This window comes from Mya arenaria, chromosome 3 (assembly GCF_026914265.1).
Source record: "Mya arenaria isolate MELC-2E11 chromosome 3, ASM2691426v1".
NCBI classification, from domain to species: Eukaryota; Metazoa; Mollusca; class Bivalvia; order Myida; family Myidae; genus Mya; species Mya arenaria.
In genome coordinates this window covers 90,088,717-90,101,671 of record NC_069124.1, presented here as the reverse complement: position 1 = coordinate 90,101,671, position 12,955 = coordinate 90,088,717, and the positions used below count along the sequence as shown (strand labels likewise).

The window sequence follows — 12,955 nt, the reverse complement described above, 5'->3', positions numbered from 1 at the left end:
CGAACTGAACATTGTATTCCTGGTCATTAGCTTGAATGTACTTACAGCATACTCGAACTGAACATTGTATTCCTGGTCATTAGCTTGAATGTACTTACAGCATACTCGAACTGAACATTGTATTCCTGGTCATTAGCTTGAATGTACTTACAGCATACTCGAACTGAACATTGTATTCCTGGTCATTAGCTTGAATGTACTTACAGCATACTCAAACTGAACATTGTATTCCTGGTTATAATCTTAAATGTACTTACAGCATACTCGAACTGAACATTGTATTCCTGGTCATAATCTTGAATGTACTTACAGCATACTCGAACTGAGCATTGTATTCCTGGTCATTAGCTTGAATGTACTTACAGCATACTCGAACTGAACATTGTATTCCTGGTCATTAGCTTGAATGTACTTACAGCATACTCAAACTGAGCATTGTATTCCTGGTCATTAGCTTGAATGTACTTACAGCATACTCGAACTGAACATTGTATTCCTGGTCATTAGCTTGAATGTACTTACAGCATACTCGAACTGAACATTGTATTCCTGGTTATAATCTTGAATGTACTTACAGCATACTCGAACTGAACATTGTATTCCTGGTTATAATCTTGAATGTACTTACACCATATTCGAACTGAACATTGTATTCCTGGTCATTAGCTTGAATGTACTTACAGCATACTCGAACTGAACATTGTATTCCTGGTCATTAGCTTGAATGTACTTACAGCATACTCGAACTGAACATTGTATTCCTGGTCATTAGCTTGAATGTACTTACAGCATACTCGAACTGAACATTGTATTCCTGGTCATTAGCTTGAATGTACTTACAGCATACTCAAACTGAACATTGTATTCCTGGTTATAATCTTAAATGTACTTACAGCATACTCGAACTGAACATTGTATTCCTGGTCATAATCTTGAATGTACTTACAGCATACTCGAACTGAGCATTGTATTCCTGGTCATTAGCTTGAATGTACTTACAGCATACTCGAACTGAACATTGTATTCCTGGTCATTAGCTTGAATGTACTTACAGCATACTCAAACTGAGCATTGTATTCCTGGTCATTAGCTTGAATGTACTTACAGCATACTCGAACTGAACATTGTATTCCTGGTCATTAGCTTGAATGTACTTACAGCATACTCAAACTGAGCATTGTATTCCTGGTCATTAGCTTGAATGTACTTACAGCATACTCAAACTGGGCATTGTATTCCTGGTTATTGGCCTTAATGTTCCTCTCTATTTCTGAAACAATACAGTTCAATATATTAAAATGTGTTACAAAGTGCATTTCTTATTATTTTAGCAAAAGTCTTTAAGTTAAAGTATAGAGGAATTCCCCCAAACACTGTATAAATTGTGTTTAACCCTTTACTTCATGTAAACCTAAGCCATTTCAGGCTGCCAGTTCATGGCTTATCAGTTCATATCAGTACCCCTACTTCATAGGAGATTATTGATATTATTGGAATTTTAACCCTAATGTATTACAAACCTATTTTCTTAGTATTTCTTTTGGTTTAATCAATAAGTCATCAATGTAAAGTTTATAGAGAATTAAATTTCCAATCCAGTCATATAAATTTTATTTTGTTATCTAAATTATTTCCGCATGATATTCATAAACAAACAGAAAAATATGTCAAATTTGATGAAAATTAATTTTTATTACACTTTTATTTATCAAACACAACACGAAATATTATATAAACAACATATTTTTATAATTCATTTAATGCAACCTGAATTGAAACAAAGATGGACAGAATTAAAAAATAGTTCACAACAAAGAAGCACGGTATATTTATATATATGATACAGAAGAAAAAAAAAGTTGATCAACAGTCACAGTACGTATAACTTTCGGTTATTTAACACTACAATGAACAAATAAAGTTATTATTCAACTACTAAATGAGGCCTGCATGTTATTGTTTACTAAATTTATATCGTTTATTGCATGTCCATGTATTGTCATTTGGGTTTGATTTTAAAAATCCTCATTTCTCGTATCCTTGTGTGCGTGACGCCGAGGTCTGAATTCTCGACGTCGTACTCAATGTCTCAAACTCATTTTAATTGAAGCCAGAATGTTCCGATTCGTCAGACAAACACTGAAATATAAATGACATTATTCAGGAATGTTGTTTTAAACTGAAGTTAACAAGGGCAGAAATTAGCTCTACATTGCATTCTTGTGTATTCGAAAACACGTGTTTCAACAGCTGATCGATGTTAAATTGGGTCATGTCAAAGTTTAACAATAGGGATAGTCATTATTTTATAACACATTTGTACTTACTTTCAATTTGTAGAAGCAGATGCGCATTTTTATGACCGGATTAGCGAAACAGAAGTGACACATATGTCCCATATAATGATTTATGGCCTTTGTTTATACAAGCCAGATGATTTTTTGTTTATCCAACATGGCCGACATTTTGACACGTTTTCGAACCATGACCTGTGACGTCAGGCGCGTGATCAATAAAATATAGTTGTATTATTGGTAGTTAATTATAACTTGCAGTATTGTGTAAATTTCCACGAGGAAAACGAGACAGAAATGCCCACAAACCTGCGCAGTCAACGTTTTACGCATCTTTGATACCAGTGACCTTATTTCGCGATTTTCCGAAATTCTTTAAATAGTAACATAGTTTTTTTTTTAGTGCATTGTATTTATCGATGTTTATACTTCATGAATATGAATTTATAGCACATAAACAAGCATCAGGTATGAAAATAAATGCCCCTACATTACGAATACGTAGGATTACGTATCTATGAAGCTATGGATAAAACGTTAAGATCCGTATCTATGAAGCTATGGATAGATAAGTAAAATTGCGTATCTATGAAGTAAAGGGTTAAGAGACAGTTCTCAACAGATCAGATAAATTTCCTTTCCAATCATAGGTCACCGTCATGTAATATGTGCCATGTAAATCACAAAATACCGCATTGAAGTAATGTAGAAAACAAATCAAATCAGTGAGAAATGATGAAATGCAAATGGGGGGGGGAGAAATGGGCAATGTTTTTTCTTTTCAGTGACCCTGCAGTAAATGCGGTTTTGTTTTCACGCCGAAAACAGCAGGGAATGAGCCTTACCTAGGTATCCCGGGGTGTGGGGGCATTTTACAAGCAGTTTGTCCCCGCAGGACGGAAACTTTACCCGGGATTGGCTGGACTGAAAGGCAAAGTCCCTGCTATTGTTGGGGGGGAGGGGGGCGTGGTTGCAATTGACTAGTGCATAAAAGAGATTCATACTAAAAGATATTTGAACTTAATAGGCGTAAAGATTAAATTGACCCTTAAAAATAATAAGTTTGTAACAATACCATTATAATTATTTGTCTTTTGATAATTGTAGATTTATATCACTATTGATTTGACAATAATAACACCTTTGTTTACATGCGCCGACTGTCTCTGGCAACATGTGTTCCCAGTTTCATTGGCCAAGGTTAATGTTTATGCACAATGCCACTGCTGACAACAACCAGTCAAGCCTATGACAAATTACCACAACCATTTTTTTTTTTAAAAACAGACAAGCTGAAAATATTAATGAGTTTTCCAGCATTAAGCAAATTTCTTAAATTAGGACATACAACATTACTGAAAACGAGACATTATTATTCTCATGGAATGTTCTTTAACCAATAATGTCCACTTATCTGCAGGCCTAAAAAATAATATAGCAAGATTCTCAGGCACCAACTTAAGATATAGGGAGAAATATTTTGAAGGAATTATGTTGAGACAAACACATAAACTCCTACTGTATTATGTAACACAAATGTATCAACATCATTTTCACATATTTCAAGTCTATAATACCCGGGTATATGATAAATGGCTTTCTTTGGCCCTTAATAAGTCCACACCCATAAAACATTTTCCTGATGAATTTTTATATTATAGGCCCTAGTCCTTACCAACACAACATGTTCCTGTTGCATTCTCAGGCCCTATATCTGTATCATTGTCATGAACACACTGCTTAGAATTAAAATTGCATTATCACTATTTGCTTTCGCACCATTTGTGAATACAATGTAGGATCAGTTGAATTGCCCACATATTGTTCTTTGTAAGCGAATAGTAACTATTGATCTGAAAACTTTTATTTAAAACCTTTTACATTAAATGACTTTCCTCATCAGGTTCCTGAACATGATGAGTGCACAACAGAACTGGAGCTTTCTTGTATTAAGTTTCAAGCAATTTGACTTTTTATGTAAATTTTGACAATGCTTGTAACGAAATTCTGTAATTCAAATTATGAAATGAAAATAATGTTACTGAAACTATTTCAAATATTCTTAAAACATAGACATACTGCAGATTTATAAGCAGCGACTGTTGTTGTTTGGTTTGTTGGAGAGATGACAATCAGGGATTTAGTATCACTTTTACAAACCATCACCCAGTTAACTTTCTCCCTACAGAATGTGGCAAAATTCAGTCTTAAATTGAAGAAACTATAATAATTGACACATAGGTTGTAAATTATGGAGTTGACTTTATTTAAACAAATATACTGTCCAGATTGTTGAGTGTTATGATCATGTCTGTATGTGTGAAGGTCAGATACTCTATTATCATATTGCTGCTGTTAAAAAGGCACATTACAAATGGAGGGAGGTTATAAGCACCACTTGGGGATTCTTGTAGATAGAGTGTAACCAGGCAACAAATTGTTTCAAAGCTGTGATAATGTCAAACTCCATTTAAGTGATGGTTTATTCTCATAAATTGCCGAGATTTTCAAACTCAATTTAAGTGATGGTTTTATTCAAATTTCCGAAATTATCAAATGCAATTTAAGTGATGGTTTTATTCAAATTTCTGAAATTATCAAATGCAATTTAAGTGATGGTTTCATTCAAATTTCCGAAATTATCAAATGCAATTTAAGTGATGGTTTTATTCAAATTTCCGAAATTATCAAATGCAATTTAAGTGATGGTTTCATTCAAATTTCCGAAATTATCAAATGCAATTTAAGTGATGGTTTTATTCTCCTAAATTATACTAAAACTGATAAGGCTGCATCACTTATTTCTCTGATACTAAATGCAAGGATTCAACATATAAAGGAAGGATTACTGGTTCTGAATTTACAAACTTCATTTACGAATCATAATGGGTTTCAGATATCCGCAGTTTTACAAAAGTTGGTATAAACAACACAGTTTCATAGTACAGTCCCTACACAGTTATATAATATAAATAAAGAGTTATAGTTAAGTTTCACAGGAAGTTGACCAGGTGACAATGATATAACTATAATGACAAAGGAGTTGAGTGTGACCATATAATGTGAACTTGTTTTCTGTGCATGCATGAAATATCCGGAATTTTGTCGATTTTATTCCTGTTAAGTTCAACTGTCTCGTTACAGCAAAACAAGTACTTTATATAAATCATATAATTGATTGTTTTTAAAAGTAACAACTTAATTCAGTGCCAGGAACATTTTCTAAAGCTTAATCATACTAACAATAAGAAGATCCTGATGATTTAAGAAACCTTCTTCACAAGCATCAAGATTATTCACTACTTAACATGTACCTTAAAACAAGGATGATTAGTGCACTTCAAAAATATATCTTCTGATTTAAGGAGAAAAGTATCTCCTCAAAAGAAATGACTCTGTCCTACCTGAGGAGGCATCCTCCTGCAATTTGTTAAACACCATATTGTCCTCAGTTTGAGTGTTCCTTATTATGCATGATTACTATGTTCAAACAATTATAACTCATCTGTTAAGGCTTTAAAGGAAAACAGACCCGAAAGCAGGAAATAAACACTACAACACCGTATATCAGTTTAAATCTTAGATATAATGTATACTAATCCAGTCAATAAACATCAAAAAGGCTGAGGTCAATTGTGCTGCAATTAAAGGAACAAAACCCGCCACAAATGAACATTTCATTGACAAAGGTTATCATATAATACAAACTACCACATCTGTAACCTTTGGTAAGATATCCTTACAGATAACTTCAACATTTTTCGTAAGTTATCACACATCTATTTGATATAATGACCAAAACAAACAGTTTGATTAGAGCCAAATACTGTCAATGTCACATGAACATCTATGATATATAATTATATCTTTTGAATGAATTGGATGCCATAAAGAGGAACAATCACTTTATCTGTTCAATACTTAACTTGCCCTTATGCAAGCCTACAGGACCTATAACTATGCACAGGCATCTGAATCATTGTTTGTCACTAAAATATTGTTTAAAACCATTTTGGGTACATACAATGAGATAAACAACACATCTGAAGATATTTAGTGTCTTTGATATACAAAAAAGAAACAAGGTATGTAACTTAAACTTACCCGATTTCACGGTAGAGTCCAGTTTTATGTAAATTTCTCAACCAACATATAAACAATCCATTTTTAAATAAGTGACATGGAAAGAAGAGTCAATTACCTTTAAAATGGTATGCGATATGTTGGTATAACTATAAAAAAAATTATTGTCTTTAGACAAACAAGCATAATTCAATGTCAAATTCTCATGTTTTTCTTTAGTCGGAAAGAGTACAGCAAATTAAAATCTTCAATTTTCCCCGTGTAAACAGTACTGAACACAGACCTATTAAAGTTATTTTATGCTTCAGTGTACAGATAAATTACATACCTTGTTTCTTTTTTGTATATCAAAGACACTAAATATCTTCAGATGTGTTGTTTATCTCATTGTATGTACCCAAAATGGTTTTAAACAATATTTTAGTGACAAACAATGATTCAGATGCCTGTGTAACTATGTGTATGACCATAAGAACAACATGACTTCCCCCAATGACACCAAACATACACATACATACACAAACACACATAATGCACGCATTCATACACATAAACAAACATACCTTTCCCTACATACACCCACAAGCAAACCTGCACTACTGCATGCCTGCACACTCGCAGGACTGTGGCCCAGGCCTATATTACACTTACACACCCACCCTACAAAGACAGCATACTTCCAATTACTGGAGAGGCCCAGGCACCTGCAATACAGGGAGAGCTTACCTGGGGGTCGCGATTTCTTGCAGCACCAGCCTCCCTTCATGGTTGTCCCTGCAACATACAAACAACAGGTTTAATATAGTAACACTAACTTCAAAAATATAAATCATAGATAAATAATAATTTCATTTACGTTAGTTAGTATTAACTATTAAGCTGTATTTGTAAGTATAATTGAAAAAAATCCCCCAATGAAACCATTCTTAAAATCTTGTTTGCAGTAGCCTGATATTACCCACCCATAAAGCCCAGACTCCATATTGAATTATCCTTGGTGTTTCCACAAAAAATGGCATGTTTTTCCTTGCTTACTGTTTTGGTCATCGAGGCCTGATACATACCATTTCATCCAGAATGCAAGGAGCCATTTTATACTTCCTATATACGAACTGGCTCACCTAGGGTTCTTGATGGAACAGCCCCAAGGCATTTTTCAAGTCTAATGTGACATGCCATTTTCCCCCTAGTTACTCCTGGATGTTTTAGTCTCAGTCAAAAATAAAAATTAAAGAGCAAATACTTGACTGAGTAGAAAATGACTTGATACCCACAGAAAAATGCCTGGGTCTGTATTACAGAAGATTCTTACAAAATTTTAACATAAACTTCAGTGTAAAATTTGAAAGTGTTATATTTCTTGAAAAAAAACATTTCTTTAAAATGGAGTTTTCATTCTCAAAATCTTAAGTTAACATATTTTAATAGCAGAATATACACTTACAGAGCTGCAGGTCAAGGTCATAATTGGCGTAAATATGCTTATACATGCAAATAATGATATAATAAACAAGAAACGCCGCAATGTGACGAAACCAGGTTTTCAATGATTGACAGAAGAACTTCAGCCTGTGTCTGTTTTTCTATTTTTAGTAACAGTGACCTTAACCAAAGGGACCCCAAACGCAATCACATGAAAGGTATCCATAAACTCTTCCTTTATACCAAGTTTGGTCAGGATATGTGAACCCTGACTAAAGTTATTTAGTTTCAACTGTTTTTCTAATTTTAGTAACAGTGACCTTGACCTTGACCCTAGGGATCCAAACACAATTCCATGAAAAGTATCGATAAACTCTTTCTTTATACCAAGTTTGGTCAAGTTATGTCAACCTAAACTAAAGTTATTCAGTTTCAACCATTTTTCTATTTTTAGTAACAGTGACCTTGACCTTGACCCTAGGGACCCCAGGCGCAATCCCATGAAAGGTTTTTATAAACTCTTCCAAAAGATCAAGTTGGGTCAAGATATGTCAACCCAACTAAAGTAATTCAGTTTCAACCATTCTTCTATTTTTAGTAACAGTGACCTTGACCTTGACCCTAGGGATCCAAACACAATTCCATGAAAAGTATCAATAAACTCTTTCTTTATACCAAGTTTGGTCAAGTTATGTGAACCTAAACTAAAGTTATTCAGTTTCAACAGTTTTTTCTATTTTCAGTAACAGTGACCTTGACCTTGACCCTAGGGACCCCAGGCACAATCGATCCCATGAAAGGTTTTTATAAACTCGTCCAAAAGACCAAGTTGGGTCAAGATATGTCAACCCTGACTAAAGTAATTCAGTTTCAACCATTCTTCTATTTTTAGTAACAGTGAGCTTGACCTTGACCCTAGGGACCCAAAACACATTTCCATGTAAGGTATCCATAAACTTTTCCTTTATACTAAGTTTGGTCAAGATATGTCAACCCAACTAAAGTTACTCAGTTTCAACAGTTTTTTTTCTATTTTTAGTAACAATGACCTTGACCCTAGGGACCCCAAACACAATCCCATGAAAGGTATGCACAAACTCTTCCTATAGACCAAGTTTGGTCAAGATATGTCAACCCTGACTAAAGTTATTCAGTTTCAACCGTTTTTCTATATTTAGTAAAAGTGACCTTGACCTTGACCCTAGGGACCCCAAACGAAATCCCTAACTAAAGATATTCAGTTTCAACCGTTTTTCTATTTTTAGTAACAGTGACCTTGACCTTGACTCTAGGGACCCCAAACACAATCCCATGAAAGGTATGTGTAAACTTTTCCTTTATACTAAGTTTGTTCAAGATATGTCAACCCTATCTAAAGTTATTCAGTTTCAACCGTTTTTCTATTTTTAGTAAAAGTGACCTTGACCTTGACCCTAGGGACCCCAAACGCAATCCCATGAAAGGTATCCATAAACTCTTCTTATAGACCATGTTTGGTAAAGATATGTCAACCCTAACTAAAGTTATTCAGTTTCAACTGTTTTTCTATTTTTAGTAACAGTGACCTTGACCTTGACTCTAAGGACCCCAAACACAATCCCATGAAAGGTATCCATAAACTCTTCCTATAGACCAAGTTTGGTCAAGTTATGTCAACTCTTAGTGAAATTATTCAGTTTCATAGGTGAGTTTGATGCCGCCCGGCCGCCCTGCTGCCGGCCTGCCCGCCCTGCTGCCGGCCTGCCCGCCCGAACAACGACGTTCATCATTCTAATAACCAGGCTTCACTATGTGAAAACCTGGTTAAACATGTGTTCATATCAAATACAAATTATTTTAAGTGCGTACCACTACTGGGGTTTTCTACCGTTTTGGTGAAAACTCATTTTGACCAAATCAAAGACGGCCGAGTGTGGAATCACTCCTATGCAGTGATTTTCCTTGAAGAGCATTGTCTTTTATTGTGCAAAGGATATTAATCATGGTTTTTAAAGGATTTATATGCTTATCATGTATGCAAAATTAATGTATATTTGAGATTCAATGTGATAGTTAACTTCAACAAACTATTACAAAGAAAGAATGAAACCAAGGTGTTCACTACTCTTGACAAAATAACACAAGGGTGTGCAATACATGTTTAAGTAAAAAAGCTATATGTAAGTTGGCACTAAGTATAACACATCTACCAGTGAAACTAGAGCTGTCACAGGAGTGACGAATACCCCCAAATGCCGCCTTGAAAAGAGGCCATAACTCCAAGGTTACTGCACACTGCATCTTCTTTTATCATGCATGTATTGTTTGTACGGAAACCGTTTTTCTATTTTCGTAACAGTGCACAAAAACCTTTACTCCACTGGCCCCATTTTCAATCACAAGCATTGTCTTCACAGAGGCTGCCTATACAGCAAGTTTCATCACAATATCTCATGGCCAATTAAAGTTATGAAGCAGAAACCATTTTTCTATTTTTAGTAACAGTGACCTTGACATTGGCCCCACCAGCCCCAATATCGAACTTGACCTGTATCTTCTGATGTTACACCTGTGTACCAAAAAATGTTCAAATCTGTCAAGCCTTTCATGAGTTATCGTCCGGAAACCATTTTTCTATTTTTAGTAACAGTGACCTTGACCCCACCAGCCCCAATATCGAACTTGATCTGTATCTTCTGATGTTACACCTGTGTACCAAATTTTTTTCAAATCTGTCAAGCCTTTCATGAATTATCGTCAAGAAACCGTTTTTCTTTTTTTAGTTACAGTGACCTTGACCTTGGCCCCACCAGCCCCAATATCGAACTTGACCTGTATCTTCTGATGTTACACCTGTGTACTAAAAAAATTTCAAATCTGTCAAGCCTTTCATGAGTTATCGTCCGGAAACCGTTTTTTCTATTTTTAGTAACAGTGACCTTGACCTTGGCCCCACCAGCCCCAATATCGAACTTGACCTGTATCTTCTGATGTTACACCTGTGTACCAATTTTTTTTCAAATCTGTCAAGCCTTTCATGAGTTATCGTCCGGAAACTGTTTTTCTATTTTTAGTAACAGTGACCTTGACCTTGGCCCCACCAGCCCCAATATTGATCTTGACCTGTATCTTCTGATGTTACACATGTGTACCAAAAAATTTTCAAATCTGTCAAGCCTTTCATGAGTTATTGTCCGGAAACCGTTTTTCTATTTTTAGTAACAGTGACCTTGACCTTGGCCCCATCAGCCCCAATATCGAACTTGACCTGTATCTTCTGATGTTACACCTGTGTACCAAAAAAATTTTTTAATCTGTCTAGCCTTTCATGAGTTATTGTCCGGAAACCATGAAAACCGACAGACCGACCGACAGACAGACAGACAGACCGACCGACAGACCGACTGACAAGCTCACCCCTATATGCCCCCTCAAACTTCGTTTGTCGGGGTATAATAAAACAGTAAAGGAAATTGTTGAATTTAAGGAAAAGGTACAATTTAAACTAAAGGTGCTTCTGTAATACAGCTCCTAATCAATAGCATCCACTGAGTCTGACTCAGGCTACTGCAAACTGGATGGACTTACAAAGTGAAACTACAATCATTGTTTTCTGATTAAGTACTGCCAGAAAAGGTGAAAATGTCTGATAAACTTGGCAACACATATATTATTTAAAGACAACTACTTGTATCTCAACAAAGAAAGAGATATATACATTAACCACAATTGGTACCATCTCTCAGGTGTGTCACAAAATATGAAGGATTTAAAAAGAATATTCATCAGACTTTAAGAAAAACATTAAATATAAAAACATAAATATTAAAACGTCGATGTCAGTAAAAAAAGTATAGTGTTTTATCTTTGTTTCTTTTAACTCAGTATCTATCACTGAATGGCTCCCTGGAAATTTGATCAGGAACTGTAATCAATATTATTTAAAAAATAATAATTATGTCTTACCTTTTTATAGTGTTTGGTTATCTTTCAGAAATATGTAGGTCATAGTTGCCTGAAAGAAAAGAAATATAATGTAAAAATAATTCATAAACTGAACTTGCAAATAAGATCGAAAATGAAGTTCTACTTGTAATATAACTAAATAATGTTTTCAGGAATTCTATTATATCATCAATAATAAAGACATTGCGAGTGTAAATTAAACATATAACTTGCAATGAACATTGGACAAATTATTCAAAACCATTTATAAGGTCTAATGTCATTCCATCTTTGCATAAGAATAACATTCACAAATGACAGGCTACAAACAGACTGTTGTGCTTTTGGCCAACAAATACCTAGATAGCAAATTCAGACTGCTTGAATTGAAATGAAAGCAAAACATAAAAGGTGGCCATCTACAATTACACTTTGATGAAAGGATACCACTTTGTAAGATTATTGATGGTTTTCCAGCAACAGTGGCAAAGATAGATGTCGGAATAATAATACAATATAAACATTATACCACTGTAACAGATGGGACAGCAGACATGGTATGTACATGACTGTATAATATCAGGAAAACTAGGTCCAATGTTCCTGCTTTAACTTGCAAAAAACAACCTGCCCCTATCAAACTCCTTCATTTAAAGTATCAACTTTCAGCACAATAAATCTTGAGTGAGGACCTCTAGCAAACACAGCTGAGTGGGCACAACAGACACCTCAGGTAAACAGTAGTGCTGGTTCAATATACCGATAAATGATTTGCATCGGTGTTTTTACTTCAAATTGGTTCGGTTATCGAAATTGTCGCATATCGGTTCAAAGGAAAACAACTCGTGTAACTATTACTATTAATACGAATATTCGGCTAATATAGCTCTACATAAATTCGAATACGTGCGGCGCTGCTAGCTTTACGAGTAATGTCGTCTGAAATGCTGTCATGTCGAGCAGAAAATCCAAAGTGTGGTCTTTCTTTTCGAAGACAAACGATAAAAAGGCCGTTTGCAAAATTTGTAAGGCAGAAGTAGCTAGCTCTGGTTGTACTACAAACATGTCTACGCATCTAAGACGACACCATAAGATCAACACATCGGTAACAACAATACCAACTCCAGTGTTAAAAACCGTTGACCAACCCGTACACCAAGGTACGCTGTAGCATCGGGAGGTAGATTTATATGACTTACGTGCTGACAGACCGGAATAATCATATATTATAA

The 12,955-nt window shown here is 34.9% G+C and overlaps 1 protein-coding gene across 12 annotated transcripts in view; it reads right to left on the bottom strand.

Annotated features, from left to right (window-relative positions):
• The window catches only part of LOC128229222 (phospholipid-transporting ATPase ID-like), a 61,874-nt gene that overhangs the window by 28,956 nt on the left and 19,963 nt on the right, over nucleotides 1-12,955 (bottom strand). For 9 of the 12 annotated variants that reach the window (XM_052940981.1, XM_052940972.1, XM_052940971.1 and 6 more), the window contains exons 2-4: nucleotides 11,745-11,793; nucleotides 7,104-7,151; nucleotides 1,212-1,270 (exon numbers count right to left, since the gene is read on the bottom strand). In XM_052940981.1, the coding sequence (XP_052796941.1) occupies nucleotides 1,212-1,270; nucleotides 7,104-7,143 (99 nt within the window). In that variant the 5' untranslated portion in view covers nucleotides 7,144-7,151; nucleotides 11,745-11,793. Of the gene's footprint in view, nucleotides 1-416; nucleotides 458-1,211; nucleotides 1,271-5,698; nucleotides 5,792-7,103; nucleotides 7,152-11,744; nucleotides 11,794-12,955 lie in introns of those variants that run through there. The other 3 variants (XM_052940982.1, XM_052940983.1, XM_052940980.1) reach the window with 2 other exon arrangements.